Below are 19,456 nucleotides of genomic sequence, written 5' to 3' on the forward strand. Positions count from 1 at the left end.
TAGGCGTATGAGCGAGGGGGAATATAGCATGGGGAAGGGGAGGGGGCGAGAGGGAGGGGGAGCGAGAGCACTTTTAACCAGCCCATTACACCGAAATATTAGCAATAAGCAAACAAACAGCGCACATCCGCCGCTGTGCTAAGCCGGCTGCAGAGAGCTCGGCCAGGCGGCTCCTGTTTCATCGTATTTAGCGATGCTGTCGTGTTGTTTTAGGCATCTGACAGAAAACTACCCCCAAGCAAACACGAAACTCCCCCGCCGCCTGGCAACGCTCATTGCTCCGCTTGCCAGCGCTGTTTTTATTTTTGGACGGGCAGATTTTCTCTATCACTCCCCTCTCTCTGCCTCCACCCCTCTCTCTCTCTCTCTCACTCTCCATCTATCTATCTATCTATCTATCTATCATTAATCTCTCTTCTCTCTTCTCTATACTATATATATATATATGATAATATATATATATACTATATATATATTATATATTAAGTGATCCCCATCTTATAGAATCTGCCCTCCACTATTATTACTCCATGATTATATATATATATATAGTATATCTGTCTCTCTCGCATAGCATAGACACACACCCCACTCCCGCTCATGCACACTAGCTCTCCCGCCGTCACCCACACCTCTCTTCCCCTCTCGTCCCCACCCTCTCTCTCCCCTCTCCGCCACAACCTCTCTCTCTCTCTCTCTCTCTCCTCTGCTCTCTCTCTCTTCTCCCTATTCTTCTCTCTGCTCTCGTCTCATCTCTCTCTCTCTCGCTCGCTCGCTCTCTCTCTCTCTTTCTCTCTCTTGCTCTCCCTCGTTGTCACCTACCACTCTGACCACACGTGTTCGGCATTCGTCCTCCGCAGTTCCACTAGCATGCATGCTCACCATCATCCTGTATGCCCAATATACCGCATCTCACCTTAAAGCCGCACTATGCGCATCCAAACGCAAATTTCTCCAGTACTAGACTAGCAAATACTTCGTGCCACGCATAATCATACTACCTTATGACAAAATAAACTCTAGTTCCTGCCATTTCACTGCGCGTTTGCTTAAAACCCACAAGAAAGAGGTGCGAAATCTGGTAATCTGGCGCCAACGCTAAATTGTTTAATAGCCAAACAATTTCGCCAAGAAACGGTTAGGTGTAGTTAAAAGGTTTTAATCTTCGCTACACCTGTACCGCTGTACCGCAGCACCGCTGTGCGGTTGCTTGGCAGGGTAACGCGAAAGTGTCAACAACATCGGAGAATTTGAACAATATATTTTCAAATGCCTTTTATAAGACAACGCGCAGTGAAATGGTAGGAACTAGAGTTTATTTTGTCATAAGGTAGTATGATTATGCATGACACGAAGTATTTGCTAGCGTGTAGATGTAGATTGAAGCGTGTAGATGCGCATAGTGCGGCTTTAAATTGACTACGTCACGAATTTTCTATGGTGTATATTTGTAAAAAACTTGTCGCCATTTTTTACATTAAAAGTAAGTACTAACGGGACTAAATGTATCGTCAAATTCTTACCTGATATGATTGTTTCTCAACTAGTTAAAAATAAAAATAAAAACCTGGAAGATTTGATATTATGACCCTGACATTAATTGCTAGTATGGGCCATGTATGAGTCACGAGTGTATGTTTACATCGAACAGTATAGTAAAATAGGAAGTATAAGGCAGCAAAAAAGTGAACAGAACTACTTACATTTTGTGGAAATATTTTTTTTACTTTTACTATTTACGGTGACGTGATTACTTTAACGTCTCACTCTTATCTTCACACAATAGTCCCCACCATCATCCACACGCTAACTCTTACTACACATGCACGCTAACTCTTACCATCGACCCCCCCCTCCCTAGCTTCTCATACTAACCCTCACCCTCGCTACGACCCGGATGAATAGACGCCTTTTGCATTATTTGTTTTCACTGGATTATTTTGACAAGGGAGATCTGTCTGATGTTGACATTTAAGAGCAGCATAACAGGAGCAGTGGTATAAACACAACGTCCGCCGAGTGACTTATGCAATAGCGCTCTGTACACATGCAGTTGTTGCGCGGGAGGGAGGGATAAACGTTGGTAGACAAGTTACCACCCACAATCCGTCACAGCAGGAAATACACACAGAGCCTCGACATCTATTCAGCAGGCAGTGCATATATATATGTACGAGAAATTGATAGGGATCGCGAAAGACAGGGGATATATATATATAGAGAGAGAGAGAGAGAGAGAGAGAGAGAGAGAGAGAGAGAGAGATAAGAGAGATAGAGAGAGAAGAGAAAGGAAGGAAAGGAAGAAAAACGACCGAAAGAGACAGGGGCTGGGTGGGAAGATAAGTGTTTGAGGAAATGCCATCAAACGAGGCAAAGTGATATAGAGACGAGCAAATGGAAAGAGAAAGTAAAGGCTCGAGAGGGAAAGGGACAGGGGCTAGAGAGAGGTGCAGTGAATATGGCGAGAAAGAGATATAAATCGAGAGAGACAGTGCGATAGAGATGGAATGAGGGGAAGAGAAAATGGCGAGGGAGATGAGTGAATCTAGAGAGATAGACAGAAAGAGGGCGAGAGAGATCCAACTAATAGAGAAGAATGTGGAGTGAAAGCATACGAGAGCGCACAATAGAGAGTCAAGGGAGAAGGGCGAAAGAAAGTGAGTATAGGAAAAGAAACCTGAGGCGAAGTGCCGCACGCGTGCGCGCCCAGGGCTTGCACGCATACACACGGGCACGCGCTTGCGCACGCGCACATCTACACACGCGCTCGCACGTACGCTACATACATGAACTAGGGAAACCTGCATTACATATAAGATCGAAAATATTCGTTATCACAATCTCATCTAGAGTGACTTCACAGATGAATACAAGCATAGAAATAATGCACTAGGTAATCAGTAGAAATTACATATATTCATATTTCATGTATATCATATAACATATAACAGGTCAAGCATAGAGCAACTCAAGCAAAACATTGAGCCCCCCGCGCCACCTCTCGGCTGCGCAACTCATGACTGCATGCGGTAATTTCTTGTCTCCACAGACACAAAGAACACAGAACAGACAAAAGAAATACTTCAATAATGTTATTTTCTACCATTTTATGCTGTACCATTTTATGCTGTACCATTGCTAAATGTATGTATGTTTGTGTACGTGCGTTCGTGTGTGCGCGCTAAAGTGCATCAAGTACGATTTTGTCATATATATATATATATATATATCAACATGCTACTTTTTGATGATTGCTTTTAGAAAGAAATGTACAGGTGGCACGCGCACTGGCCACGTGGCACAATCATTTTAGCGAAAAGCAACTTTTCGTATCTATCTCTTCCTCTTGTTGTACGAATATAATCACAAAATAAATGGCACGCCCGTGCACTTTTAGACATAGTAGTAATTGTATTATCTGAATATATTATAAGGCAAACGTTATTAATTTGCAACCCCCAAAGAACCAATACTACGGTTATTTGTAATTTTAGTTTATTAAAATCTGGAGATATTTTCGATTTTGATTATTACAGTTTATGATACACATTACGTTTTTTAATTCTTGCGTAAATGCCGAAACGTTTTAAATTTTTATTTATCTCGTTAATTAATAGTAGTAATTTTGGTATTATAATTGTTGTTACTCTTGTTTCTATGTGGACACTGGTGGACGTCGGAAAATGACAAAATACCTGATAGATGGCGCTACGCCATCACATCTGTCTGGCTACATCTTTGGAAATTGTTCTTGTGTGTTGCACTGTAAGGGACCGTTTACAGTTGTCAACATTATTATAAGCGTGCAGAGCATTTTCAGGAGACTCTCCTACAAAACACTACAAAATAAAATGATTATCTGTCAGATTTGACGGGAATGTAGTATATGAATTGATCTATTTATTTGTGTTTCTGAGAACAGCGCGGCCGTTGTCCCCCGCGCGCGCGTACGCCGGTGATCATTTTTCACAATTGTGAATGACCCCTGGAGCATTTATATACTGCACGTATCGACCAAGGGAGAGGTATTAGTTCCTGTGTGAGAAATCCTATCAAAACACATACATTACATATATTTTCACATCGGCGTGGTTCTCTTAGAGCAGGGGTCGGCAACAACATCTGGATATAGAATAGAGAATCTCTATATCAGAATATCTATGGCAACATATAGGCTTTTGACCAAATGCTATACCGGCCGATATAAGTTGTCCTACGCGTCATTGCCATTAACAATTTTAAAGTAAATAGGTCCTTGTTTAAAAGCCACTCATCTATCAATCTATATCTCATGCACTTCTTCATTCAAATAGCACAGATAATGGGATTTACACAATTTGTATTATATATTTACTAGGGGAGACCGGGGACAATTGTAACACGGGGCAAATGTAACAGAGGCCCTCATTCCTAGTACAAACGTGCTATATGTATACGCTCTTCACAGCGCATGCACATTTCATTGACCCACATGCTGTCCTGAGGGTAGGCAGGTTTACGCATCGAGGAACATTTGACAGCCAAAACATCGTTTTTTTAGCAGGTAAGTAAAATCTCGAATTACCTAATGTTTTTTTTCTGACAAATATATGTACTTGAGCTATCACTGTCATTTGTATATCATAAAAAAATAGGTTTTTTAGAAAGATTTTTTATATTTTTTATAAAGGTGACACGTTGGACAGATTTTCAACAATTAAACAGCAATTTATAGAACCACAATAAAAAATTTTTAATAAAAACTATGACGAATGCTTGACTCATTTACATATGAATAAAATATATAAATAGGCTACTTATTGCCTTGTGAACAAAACATATTTACAGACCCATTAATTCAAAGTTATGTAGTTCGCATGTCTGAGCTTATAGATAGGCAACTTTTTTGCCTTATAAACAAAACACATTTTGTAAAACACATACTTTTTATACATGCCAAGGGGCAATTGTAACACGTTGTTACATTTGCCCCCGAGGAGACGGCCATCATTTGGGGGCTGTTTTTTAATCTTAGCATTAGTATTCGTCAATGAAACTTTTACCAAATATAGGCCTGAGGGATATGATTTGTTGGTACAATTGTATGTGTTACAATTGCCCCATTGGTGTGTTACAATTGCCCCGTGTTGTGTGGCAATTGTAACACTTGACTTCCAGTTTTGAAATGATAATGGCTTCAAAATAACTTGTTTTACTTAACCCAAACCTAGTCATATTTCAAGCCAAGATATGCATCTTTAATTTCATATACCTTGAAGTAAGTATTTAACTATAATAAAGTTGTTATGTCAGATTTGGAAAAAAGTGTTACAATTGTCCTCGGTCTCCCCTACTGAATAAATAATTTTGGTAAAGATTGTCCTTTCCTTATATCAAGTCTAAACTCACGTTCCGCTACCCGGGTGCTAATCTTTCTCTAGCCCCGGTCCAAAAACGTGTCGCCGCCCCTCACTTAGGGAATTGTTCATAATTTGTCATAGGCGTCGTGACGATCACGCAGCAAAGACGACCTGTGTGGATAGAAGGGATTCTCACTGCTAGCTTGCGCTATGAGCGCTGTTAACGACTAGAAAATGGTTACGTAGTGCGGCTGAGAAGGTCTATGTCCCTTAGGGTACTACGGTACTACCGGAACATACCCTGGTACTATCTAATATGCCGGACCGTACCTCGCCTACTCCACTAACGAGTCTAGATCTGGATCTGGATCTGGATAGTTTACTGCGTAGCCCACGGTTACGTGGATAATAACGCAGGGAGGTGTGCGCTTAGATGTTGTCGTCAGCGGCAGTGAAACAGATAAGGTCTATCTCGGCCTCAGTACGCTGGTTCCACTGTTGAATAGTTCTCGGGAAGAAGGAATGGCGAAACTCTTCGGTGTTGACTCGCACTGTTTGAAGTTTCTGACTGTTCTTACTGCGTGTTCGCTGGGGTCCAGGTTTGGTATACTGATCTGCTGGTACCGCCACTGAAGAAGACATTATCTTCTTCATGAATGCTATGCGATGATCGCTCCGCCGCTGAGCAAGAGAAGGCCAATTCAGAGTTCCTAGCATTTCAGTAACGCTACTGTCACGCCGGTAGTCTCTACATACGAACCTGGCTGCCCTTCTCTGTACTTTTTCCAAATTATCAATGTTTTTGACCAGGAACGGATCCCAAACAATAGATGCAAATTCCAATTTTGAGCGAACTAATGACTTGTATGCAACCTCTTTGAGTGTTTTTGGAGCAAATTTCAAGTTGCGGCGTAGAAAACCGAGTGTGCTGTTGGCCTTTGCGCAAATCGCACTGATGTGGTCGTCCCATTTTAGGTTGGAAGAGAAGTTCAGGCCGAGGTACTTGGTGGTGGTCACTTCCTCTAAGATGTGCTTATCCAGCTCGTAGAAGAAGGACAATGGGGTACCAGCTCGTCGATGGATTCGGATTATGTTACACTTCTTTGTATTGAATCGCATGCCCCAAGTTGATGCCCAGTCGTGAAGGCGTTCCAGGTCCCGCTGGAGCTCTATCTGGTCAGCGATCGATCGGATCTCTTTGTAGATCAGGCAGTCGTCGGCGAATAGCCTCACTTGGGATACGACGGCGTCAGGAAGGTCATTAATGTGGAGTAAGAAGAGTAGAGGGCCCAAGACAGTGCCTTGAGGTACCCCAGACTCCACCTTCACCTTTTCCGATGAGACTCCATCAATGACGACTTGTTGGGTCCGGTCGCTGAGAAACTCCTTGATCCATGTTAAGCTTGTGTCCCTGATGCCATACTGATGTAATTTCTTCATGAGTCGCAGGTGGGGTACGGTGTCAAAAGCTTTACTAAAGTCTAATACTGCAACATCCACCTGAACCTTACGATCAAAGGAACTCAAGAAGTCGTGGGTGGTCATCAGGAGCTGAGAAGCGCATGAGTGAAGCTTACGGAAGCCATGCTGGTAGGGTGAGAGGATCTCATAGCGATCAAGGTGGTCCATGATATGGCGGCTTACGACGTGCTCCATAAGTTTGCACGACACACAGGTTAATGATACTGGTCGGTAATTCTCACTGGCATTCCGGTCACCTTTCTTGAATACTGGGGTAACCCTGGCTTCCTTCCAATCTGCTGGTAGTTCACCCCGATCATAGGATTGTTGGAATATTGCAGTGAGTATTGGGGCAATCTCATGTGCTGCTTCCTTGAGTAGCCTATTAGCAATGTAGTCTGGGCCACTGGCCTTCGACGGATTTAGACGTTGAAGTAACAACTCGACTCCGTGGACGCTTATCACCAGGTCTAACATAGCTGGGTATGTCTCACCACGTGGTGACGGAACGTTCTCTGTATCCTCCTTGGTGAAGGCTGATTGAAACTGCATGTTTATTTAAAAGTTCGGCCTTAGTACGAGGGTCGCTAACTAGCCTGCTGCCTTCACGAATTGGGGAAACACCTGAGCCGTCATTCCTCTTTGACTTAATGTAACGCCAAAAAGCTTTGGGATTATGCTGACTCAGGCTTGGATCCAGAATATTGGTGATGTATCTCCGGTGTGCTGAGTAGATAAGTTTCCGGACGAGTACCTTCTGAGCCTTGTAACACGCACGGGACTTGTCCGAGGGTTTTCTCTTGGCGAGGTAGAAGAGACGTTGTTTCTTGAGTACAGCTTTCCTGATGTGATTGTCAAACCAGGGTAAACTGTTCGGCTTCCTGGCAGTAGAATGAGGGATGAGACGCTTTGTGATGTCTAGTAGCCCAAGCTTAAAGAGTTCCCAGTTTTCGTTTACGGAGTTCTGCTCAAATTTATCATGGTCCAGAATGTCGGACTGTAACTGGGTTACTGCTTCTCTGATCGTCGGCCAATCTGCCTTCCTGAACTGTGGGACTGATCTTGGTAGTGCGGTGGTACGCATAGGTTTAATGTCCGCTTCCACCACGACATGTCATGGTCGCCGATCCACGGAGCAGTTTGAACCGACTTGACCAGGGACGAGTTGTTCGTAAAAAATAAGTCCAAGTTATTTTTTCCCCTGGTAGATTCAAGCTGTAGCTGGGATAGGGAGTGATCCGCTTGGATTTCCAGAAGTTTGTGACAAACGCCTGGATGGTCAGCACCTTGGGCGACGGAATTGAGATCCCAGTCGATGCCGCTTGCGTTGAAATCGCCACCCAGGTGGATGGTTTTGTCGTGGCAACGAGGCGGAAGGTTTTGGAGGGAAAGATCGAGCTGTTCTAGCTTCTCAGCATTTTCATCCGGTGGGCGGTAAAAACTACCCATCACCAGGGATTTAGCGTTCTGCATGGTGACTTTTACCCAGATGATTTCGGCATCGGTATCAGCCACCTTCAGCTCTTCGCAATAGTCCGCGTAGCAAGCTTTGATTGCAATAAACACACCTCCACCATGGAGGGTGCGGTCTTTGCGGAAGACCGTATATCCTGTGGGGAATTTTTCTGCAGATTGAATCGAGCTATCAAGTTTCGACTCGCAGCCCAAAATCACGTCAGGTTGAACATAGTCCACCGCAGCAACAAAATTTGCCGTTTTGCTTTTGATCCCCTCACAATTGAGGATCATGGTTCGCCAATTTGTAGGAGTGTTGAACGTGGGTTGGTCGATGTCCATTTCGCTCGTAGGTTCATGGTTACTGGGTGCGGTAGATGAAAATCTCCTCGAAGCCGACTTTAGATCAAATGGTGAACTAACAAACTGTGGGTGAAAAGCGAAGTCCATTGATGCTATGGAGGTGTCCTGGTCTAACACCGAGAAACGATTCTCAGTGGAAAGCATGAAGCTGTGAAATGTGAATGATGCCAGATGTGTAGATAGTCGCCTACGCCTACTCCCTAACCCTAACCCTAACCCTAACCCTAACCATATCAGATAGTTACCAGGGTACGTTCCGGCAGTACCCCGGGGGACATAGACCCTATCCGCCGTAGTGCGGTAGGCTCAGTTGAAGTTTATCACAGTTGCCACGTGACTAACCGCATACTGAAACATAATTCCGCTTGGGAAATTAGTGGAAATAAATACTGCGCCGAGCTTATGAGCGACCCATCTTATACCTTAATTACAGCCTTTTTCAAATAATGCTAAAGTAGATATATATACGTCGTCCAACAGCAGGATTTATTAGCGATTGTGTGGCCATCCGCTGTGCTGGACTAGCAATAATGAATTCAGCTTTGCATGAATAGCCTTGCGTGAAATGCGTTGTATGCTTGGAACTGGCAGGCTGTGGCTGCATGAAATATTGCAGATATTATTGCTCGTTCGTTTAGAACAGCACTCTTTATGTATTCCTGCCCATAGTATACTTCTAAATATCAAGAGGGCTTAAGCCTGGCGTACACGCAAACTATGCTATGTTTTAGTCACCGGATTTTATCGCAGGAAATAATCGATGTATCCCGCACACGCTACGCCATGTGTGCTGGTAAAAGTGGTTATACGGATTAAAATCGAGATCGATCATATGACTTTGGCATTGGCAGTGTTATTAAGAGCATCAGCGATGACTTTTAACGCATGTGATCTCTTATTGCGGTCTTTGTATTCAGATGATGTTGTGTCAGAGAAACATTTATGCTGCGACCACGTATCAACAAGTATAATGCTTCCTTTTCGTCGTCCCAAAAAATGCGCGGCTTCAATAGACTGGTACTCGCTCCCACCTCTTGGCTTAGTTACTCGATGGGATCGAGTAATCGAGGTGGGAGCGAGTACCAGTCTACGGCTTCAATGGACGCTGCCATTTTGTCGATCATGTGATTTTTGCTCGATGCTGATTGGCCCGTGTAGCCGGGGGTTTCCGTTGAACACCACACACGCTACGATCCGATTTTATCCGTGGGATTTTTATCGCTAGATATCAAACCAGTTTGATATGCTCCGATCAGTAGCGGGAAAACGCGCAGGGTAAAAATTGCAGGATAATATATGAGACCGCACACGCTCCGAAAATGTCGTACGAGAAAACAGTAACGTGTGCGTCAGGCTTTAACTTGTGCGCCAGGGCACATGCATGCATTAAAAGTTATCGCCGATGCTCTTAATAACAATGCCAATGTCAATGCCAAAGTCACACGATCGATCTCGCAATATTTATCCTGATTTTAATCATTAACCAGCGCACACGGCGTAGCGTGTACGAGATACATCGATTATTTCCTGCGATAAAATCCGCCGACTAAAACCGTAGCATAGCGTGCGTGTGCGCCAGGCTTTAGATGCTTCATCCAGAGATTAAATGCGTTGCAGAAGAACAATTGCTGAAATTAACCGGCGGATTTTCTCACATACACGCACGCACACATGCACGCACGTACGGTGGCCCATATGAACAAAACACAAGTACGCAGGTTAGCATGTTGGCAAACATATAAAGTTCGAGACGAAGCAAATAATTTTCAAGACAAACACATTTTCAAGACAACTTCATTTGAACGCAACACATGTTCGCAAGTAAACATTGGCAAAGCAACTAATTATCGCAGCAAATACAAGTTTCCTAAACGGAAATAGTAGCGGCCCCCGTCAGCCCCGTCACCCCTCGCCCCCTCTCACCCCACCCCCTCACCCCACCCTACCACCAATTTCCGTTTTGCAACTTGCTGTTTGCTTGCGTACTTGTGTTTGCGTACATGCGTACATGCGTGCTTGCGTGCTTGTGTTTTGTTTATATGGGCCACCGTACGCACGCACGCAATTACACACGCATACCACGAGTACATAATAAATCACGTGCCATTTTTGCTTGCCGTGACATTATTCATAATTACAACGTCGCACTACTTCAGAATGTTCTGTTAGACAAGCACCTCAGTTATCCTAATATACACGCATCGTCGACTGGTTGAGCCAGATGCTTCAAAAACGCACGTTTTATGACATCTAATCTATTTAGTCAGAGCTTCTTTAATACCTGCGGTCTACGGCATGAATTGTAAATCTCGTTAATATTGCGTCTTGTGTACAAAAAAATCGGCTTATTCCCAACCTTGGAATATAGATCTCAAATGCTGCACTACGTGTTGACTAATTATTTAATCGTACGTATTCAGAAGCACACTATGTGCTGTGAGCCACTTCCCATTAAATCGAGCACATTCGGGTTATTAGAATGTCAGATAATTAAAATTAGAAATGAGATTACAAAAAATATTTAGGCAAAACATTTTCCGTGCCATGTGTACCAGGATTTCATTACATAATATTGAATCGATCATTTATTTGGGCAAATGCCGAGCATGCGCGGAAGCATGTCGCGCACACGTAGCTGTCATGCGGAATTATATCGTCAACTGGGGCGGTCCTCCTCTCTGATTGCACATATTCCGGAGGAAACATGCTATGTCAGACGATCTATTGAGAACGCACCCGCGTGGCCTTTTCGAGAGGGGCCGCGCATGTACGTTTGTCATTGCACCAAAACACATAAACGCAATCTAAATAAATAAACACGTATATATTAATAGAATATTAAAAATTAACCTTTACATTTTTAAACGGTATAAACCTCTCCTCGGATTCGTATAACGTCATATACGGGCACATGACGTCACATGATAGCAGCGTTGAGCCGAACAATCATAATTACGTCTAACGTATCGCGTGACGTCACTAGTCGACGTTACGATTAGCGCACGTGGTGCCTGCCACACAACCGCGTCTTTACTCTTCAAATGCCCTTTTCCATACGAGAGTCATGCCGTTGACCTTACGAATGATAGCAGAAATATCGAAGTGCTGCCGAGTCATGATGGCGACACATGCGCTAGACAGCGACGGGCGCGGGAAATCGATATATACTTGGTGAGACGCGACAATGAGGTAGGCCTAAATCAACAAAATTTCTGTTTTTTAAACGTAGCTAGTCAATAACGATTATTCGACGTTGATAGTGCACGTTTCCCACAGAAGTAAAAATTGTTCAGTTCAGCAAATAGATCAGGACTATAGCCAGAGGTGTGGGGTGGACAACAGGGCAGCTACATTTGAGAAGGAAAAACGTAAGAAGTATTAATAATCATAAAATGTATTTATTTCTATGTAATCTCATCACACCTTGGTTTATTTCTTGAAGCATTTCTTTAAAAAAATGTATTTTATTTCACAGGCGGCCTCGTCAATTTGAAATTTTATATGAATTTCTGACAAATTATCTTCAGGCCTCAGTTTTCTCATAAATTATTTTCCTGGTTTTGTACAGATTTAACTTCTATTAAAATGTGATATGTGAAACCTATAAAAAACATGATATTAGAAAGAAGAAAATTCCCGGGCCTATTTCGCAGTCAAAAGCCCAAGAAATCCGGGACTACCCCCAAACCTATCCCCGCCGCTGTTGCCAACTCGCCAACATTAGGAAACGGAAATTCACCTAACGTCAGGGATTATGGAACGTTTTCTTCAGCTTTAGGAGCAAGCGTCCTCGGATTCCAAAAACTATTCTGTCAGCATGACTCGATGATATTTTCTCGTCATTACTCTGTTGAGTGACACAAAATCCCAGGGATTTGTTCAGGCTACGACACTGCGATACCGCCACTGTTAATGATTTTGCTGACTGTTCATGTCGAGTGGAACGAGATCAACGTTATACAAGATCCATGACCATACCTACAACAAATATAATCGTCCGTTACCTGAACATATGAGGTACACAACACGACCAGATGAACACGCATTCTCGCCACTATTCCCTCATAACCACCTCCCACACGGAAAGACATCCATATTAGTGGGCCTATATAGTCTATACATGAATATTGTACATAAATAATCACCTCTCTTTACGCTGAGCCTTTTTATATGCAGCCTGAAAACGAATTTTTCTATTCCAATTAAAATAAAGCAGTGATAATGCCTATATAAAACTAGATAATTGGTCTAATAATAAAGTTGAATTCATTATTGGCCTTGACATATACTCAGACACTTGTGAATAGCAATGCTATTCATAATCTTGCTCTGCATAACTCCTACTGCAACAGCAAGGATAGTCCCGTTCAAGTAATTTGTTTGGTTAACATATTAATTGAGTTATAGGTAAGCGATTCCAAAAAATGTTAAAAGCAACAACAACTGCCAATTATAGAGAGATATTAGAGAGAAGGGCGACGCGTGCCTAGTCACGGACACGTCTATAAAATGCATCAGTATTCTAATCCTGAACATAGATTATGATTTGACAGTTTTCTGCCATTAAATACTAGTTACTGTTGGATAAGAGCTACTGTAAACGAATCATGCACACAATGCGGTAAATTAAAAGCAACAATCTCATACAACTGCGGTCACCCCTAATTCCTACTGTGATAAAAAGATGGGGAGCTAATGTGTGTGTGGGCGGGTAGTGTAAGACGGAGGGCGAGAACTAAAACTAAGTTTGAAAGAGAGAGGAAGAGTGAGAGTGAGACAGGAAGAGAGTGCGACAGGTAGACAGAGAGTCATAGAAAGCGCTCACGCGAGAGAGGGAGGAAGGAACGAGAAAGGGAGTATAAGACTCTGGTAATAAATATTATCATTGGTATTTTAGAACTTTTTCCAACATGACGACAATGAATTATATGACACTGTTTTTTATACTCTTTTCAACCACACATTATTTGGGAATCTTCCAGTCAGTGATTTGATACCTCATTGCCATACAGATATACAGATATACATGTGATCAGGAGTAGATAATATAGATCTCTATTATCTACTCCTGATGTGATTATGATAACCATAATGAACTATACCGAACTCAAGGCCTTGGTCAAATGCAACGTAATCAAACTTACTGATAATAAAATCACAAACGATTGTAGGCTAATCTATATACGAGATCTTTCGCTCAAAGAGAGTTCGACTCACGAGGGTAGTTGATGCGCGGAATTGAACCACTAATAGGAGCTACTGCTCTCCCCCTTCATCCAATTTGTTTGCGAGCAAAGCTGGTTTCTGCTGGCAGCCTGGAGTTGAGTTCGATAGAACGTTACCAGTTGTTTTAGCAATAAAGCATATCTGGCGAAGACATGTGAATATATCTAATTAAATGAAAAAAATAAATGAATATATAAATTAATGTGCTGCCTTCGCGGTTAAACTGAACATTGTATTTGCTTGTATTCGTTTAAATTGGACTAATCCTCTATTTTATTGTTCTACGTTTTTACACCCATTCGCCAGTTTATGTGTATAATGACTATATAAAGCCAGTGACCAGGGAGTCCGTGCGGCCCTAGACACTAGTAGAGGAGTTGTATTCATCGCCTTGTATCAAGGTCGGTTCCATGTAGAGGTATACATACGGTACTATATTCTTTAGATAAAGGCTAAACTAATTTGTCAATGGACGGATTATTTATGTAGTACATCATCAGCGGGCGTAGAAAGAAACGCTCGAACGCATTTACATGCTGCATTTTTATGTTAAAAACGAACAGTGGGAAACGCACGTGGGTGAATGCAAATGGTCTTTATACTCGGTGAAAAGCGCTACATAATACTGCACATTATTCGCTACATATACGAGGAGCGTTTGCAGTATGTTTGGTCACTGGCGTGTAGTAGTAGTAGTAGTAGTAGAAGGTAACGCGAGCATGAATCGTTACAGTGTGCAGCCATTATGTGCGCCATGCAGGCATATATAATACTAGTCGCTTTGCGTATAACTCGTATCATGCCTGAAATGACTTATAAGATGTGTAATACATAATGGCTTAACTAGGAATCGGTAATCTGGTTTCAACCACATCCTTTCGTATCCGTTTTACATATCCACGCTGGGGATCAGTGAGAGACAACGCGTGTGAGGTAAGAGAGCTCGATTGAGAAAGGGCGGTGGAGTGAGAGATAAGGAGCGCGAGAGAAAGAAAAAAACAAACATACGAACGAACAAAGAGGGGAAAATAGCTAGAGAGAATGGAAGACAGGACGGGTGAAAGTGTCGACAGATGGATGGATGGATGGATGGATGGATGGATGGATGGATGGATGGATGGATGGATGGATGGATGGATGGATGGATGGATGGATGGATGGATGGATGGATGGATGGATGGATGGATGGATGGATGGATGGATGGATGGATGGATGGATGGATGGATGGATGGATGGATGGATGGATGGATGGATGGTAGATAGGATAGGATAGATAGGTATAGATAGATAGACTAGACTAGATAGATAGATTAGATAGATAGATTAGAAGATAAAGATAGAGTAGATAGATAGAATAGATAGAGTAATAGATAGATAGAGTATAGAGTAGATAGATAGATTAGATAGATAGATAGATAGAAGAGGTAGGTTGATATGTAGTTTTTTTTTTGAATTTGAATGCACACATTACGATAAGATTATATCAGCATCAGTGAAAAAATAACTAACGAAACTCTATCTTACGTATATCTATTCACATCGCGCCAATGTGTTCAGATCAGCTAACAAATAATATTAAGAATCAATGTTGCGTTTCTATGTTTTGATCCTAGCCATAGATTCGTGGACATTCATCCTTGCAATGCAGGAGATTCGGCTTCTTACTTCTTACTTCTTAATTCATGCATACGCGTTTCGGCAAATACCCGTGTCGTACCAACGCGACAAAAGCGACAATGTGCTGGCTCTGCCAGCTTACGCAAATATAACGAATATTAGCGCGTTCACACACAAGGAAAAAGCGCGCGATGGCTAATCGCGCATGAATACGCCGAGATAATTGTGTCGTTGTTTCACACAGGCGAATAATCGCGCTAAACGCCGGGCGGGATAATTCTATAAATAGGAACTGGCGACATTGCTCACGTGCCGGACATGATGGCTCACATGCGGCATGCTTCACCGCTCACTCGCTTGGAATGATAGGAATAGAAATACCGCGGATTATTTGCGCGAGCGTTCACACACGCAAATAATCGCGCTAAAATACCGGGATTATTTGCGCGAGCGTTCACACACGCAAATAATCGCGCTAATTCCAAATAATCGCAGTCAAAAGTGCGATTTGGAGCGTGATGCTGATCGCGATTATTAGTGGGTATTATTGCGTTCACACTTGTAATAATCTCGGTATTTCGATCGCGATGCAAAAACCGGGATTTGCATCCCGCTTATTCGCGCCAGTGTGAACGCGCCTATTATCTATGTTTGATAACATAGAGAGTGGTTCTAGCCACTCGCGGATAATCCGTTTGACTGATATTCTTGGGCACACCATCTCGGCATTGTGCATGTCCTTATGTCTGTAGTCAATAGCTTTACAACAAGGCTGTCTCTGAAACGACTATTCGAACATTGACTTTTATGACATTTATTATGCGTCCCCGTGCCTAGGCTTCATCGAGTAAATTCTATTTTATACTCTCGTATCATTTCGCTAATTACATCAAGAAATATATCGTGATATCGTGATATGGAATGGGAACTATAGCTTAAGGCACTTGACTGCGAGTATAGACGTATTAACCAAAGCAACACACACACGCATATATATATATATATATATATTATTCTAACTGCATCAAGTTGAAAATTAACATTTATAGAAACGAACCCGGAAAAAAAAAGTATTTAAAATTGCGGCGGCAACGATAGATACGCGCTATATAAATAACAGTAATATAACGAATAATTCACAATAGCTCTTCTCAGCCTTAAGTTTGCCAAACAGTGACGTCAGCTTTTGTTAAGTTACCTCTGAATACCTCCACTCGTGGAGAAGGAAATTGCCACTTGTTCTTCGTGACACGCGGGTTTGTGTGTTACGCGGTATGATTCCCGTGAAGATCACGTACACCTATATGACTGTTTTGTACAGACTTGTGACTCAAGTTCGAACTTCGTGACAACGGCAACCTAGTCTAACGGTGGAAACGTTCACTGCGCTATGGCGCAACGGTGGAAGTGGGAACCGAAGAACAGGTCCGCAGAATACGAGAAACAAAAATGTCGGAACGTCATCGCTACGTCATTTCGCCATCTGGAAGTCGAATTATGGGTATTTCCTGGATCGTCGTCTGCTGGCGCGCGATTGTCGGCTGATTCCACACCTTGTTCTCCTGGTCGATAACATGCGCGTTGTCGTCGGTTTTAGAATGTTCTTCTTCGATGCTGTCCTGTGGTGACAAGCGTCGGGAGCGCGGGCAGTCGTCGTGAAGCGAGTACTGCCGGTGACGTAGTTTGTGTCTGTGGTGCAATCGCGGCGAGCGCGCCCGCCAGGCGTTCGTCGACAGTTCATCGTACATCTCCGGCCGTAGAAACTCCTTGACGAGCGCGTCCGTGCGTTCGTCGATGCTGTAGTCGCGCTCGAAGTAGAGGCGTGAGAGGATCGACGGACGAGCGTCGGCGCCGCCGCTCCGCAGCTCCGTGTTCGAGCGGAAGAAGCGCGTGAAGACGGGCGACTTATTGAGCGAGTCGTCGAAGGTCGCCGATGAAGTGACATTGGGCTTCACGACCGGCGGCTCCGACGCGGGTTCGAAGGTCGCCGCCAGCTGTCGCTCGCGCGTGTACTCGCGCCGCTTCTTCGACGCCGTCTTCGCGCTCTTGCGCTCGAAGTAGTTGCTGCGGCTGTCGCTGCCGCCGACGCCGACGCCGCCGCCGCCGCCGACGCGCTTCTTCGTCGCGTCTGCTTTCGGCGCGTCGACAACGTCGAGCGTCATCTGCTTCTCGGATGACGTCGGTCGCGTCGTCGTCGCCGCGTCGGCGGCAGTCTTCTGCTGCGTCTCTATCGACTTGTAGCCGCTGTCGGCCTTCATCTGCTGCAGCTTGGACGTCTGGCTGTCGCCCGTGCTGTCAGTGTTGTCGGTCGTCGACTCGAAGCTCGTCGTCACGCACTCAGGCCGTTCGCTGGACATCTCCGATCCTTCGGTGTCGATGCTATCAAAGCTCGTCTCCGTGCTCGTGTTGTTCGCCTCCAGCTTCTGCAGTCTCTTCGTGAGAATACCACGGAAGTTCTGTCGCTTCGACTGGTACGTCGGCGCAAGCAGGTGTACGCTGTGCGCGTGCGCGTAGCTGCCGCCGCTGCAGCCGCCGCCGGCGTCGCTGCCGGTCTCGTCGGCGTACGGCGGCTCCGTGTTCGACTCAAATGACGTCGACGCCGCCTGCTCGTCGCCGCGCTCCGGCGACACCTCGGGCGAGCTCACGGAATCGTCGACGCGCGGCGTCGCGCCGCTGCCGACGACGACGACGTCGTCATCGTCCTCATCCTCGTCGCCCTCTTCGAGCGTCGTTCGCAGACGCCACAGCTCGCGGTACTTCTTGCGCGCGTTATCCTGCTCGGCCGTCTCGATGGCTCGCAGCGCTGTGTCGTCCATGAACTCGATGCTCGTGTCGCTAACCTGCTCAAAGCTGCCCATGTCGTTGTAGCGCACGACGTTGCGCGGCGTCGGCCGGCCATCCGACTCGTCGTCTTCGAACGTCGTGATGACGATGGCGCGATTGTCGCGCGGTGGGGGTGGCGGCGGCTGCTCCGTCGACGTCGGTTTTCCCCGGTCCGTCGTCGACCGTGTGTACGCCATCTCCCAGACGACCTTGCGGTCAGCGCCGACGGAGGAGGATGAAGAGGAGTCCGGCGCGCGTCGGTCGGCGTGATCGGTGTTACTGAAGGCGACGTTGTCGGCGAGGATGTTGATCTTGATCTCCGCTTGGCCGCTGCTGTAGCGCCGCGCGCTCTTGTCGCCGCTCGCGACGTCGTTCACTGCCGACGTATCGCCGCTGGATTTTAGTCGGCCGCGCGGCAGCTCGTGGTGTGGATGCGGCGGCGGCGGCGTCGGCGCCGGGGACTCGTCGACTTCCATGATGCATGTGTCTGTCATGAGATTTGGAACCCTGGCAAGGCCCGACTCGCGTCCGCCGGGCAGCGCCAGGCTGTGCGTATGTCGCAGGGCGCTGGCGTTGGCGTGCCGGTTGATCTTCGTGTTCTTTAGATGATGGAAGTCGCCGTCCGTGTACCTAGACAGACGGATAAATAGATACGTATTATAAGGGGTTAATAATAACAAATTTGTCATGTCTTATTGAGTATTATTATGTATTATGTATTATGTATATGTACATCTTTCAACTACGTGTTATGCATGTATCATGTGAGTGGACGTTATGGACAGGTGGTTGCTTTATGGAGGTTGGTTCACTCTATAACTTTCGCTGAAGACAAACGTCAATAGTGACCTTTACAGATAGCCGTTACAAAGAGGTGGCCGCTAAGGCTGTAAAAATGGCATCTATGAAGCCCATGAAATAAGGGTTAACCGAAATTCGGACCCTCTTCCCTTAATGAGATCACACTGGTGCCTTCGGGAGGTAGAGGATGAGGGAAAATTTACCCGAGACGAGATGGGAAAAGTGTGCCCTTCGTGCAGACGCAGAATATACGCGTCCTTGTAGAGTATACTCACAGAATTCCTACCGAATCTAGACTCGATCTACGCGGTCCTTGTAGAGTATACTCACAGAATTCCTACCGAATCTAGACTCGATCTACGCGGTCCTT

General features: G+C 44.8%; 1 protein-coding gene across 1 annotated transcript; it reads right to left on the bottom strand.

Annotated features, from left to right (window-relative positions):
- Window positions 1–5,768: 5,768 nt before the first annotated feature.
- Window positions 5,769–8,762, bottom strand: LOC106808434 (RNA-directed DNA polymerase from mobile element jockey-like). The gene is made up of 3 exons (XM_014811160.1): window positions 8,087–8,762; window positions 7,555–7,856; window positions 5,769–7,346 (listed from the first exon to the last, which is right to left on the bottom strand). Exons 1-3 carry the CDS (start codon window positions 8,760–8,762, stop codon window positions 5,769–5,771), a joined length of 2,556 nt encoding a protein of 851 aa, XP_014666646.1.
- Window positions 8,763–19,456: the final 10,694 nt, after the last annotated feature.

Source organism: Priapulus caudatus, unplaced genomic scaffold (assembly GCF_000485595.1).
Source record: "Priapulus caudatus unplaced genomic scaffold, Priapulus_caudatus-5.0.1 Scaffold277, whole genome shotgun sequence".
NCBI lineage: Eukaryota > Metazoa > Priapulida > Priapulimorpha > Priapulimorphida > Priapulidae > Priapulus > Priapulus caudatus.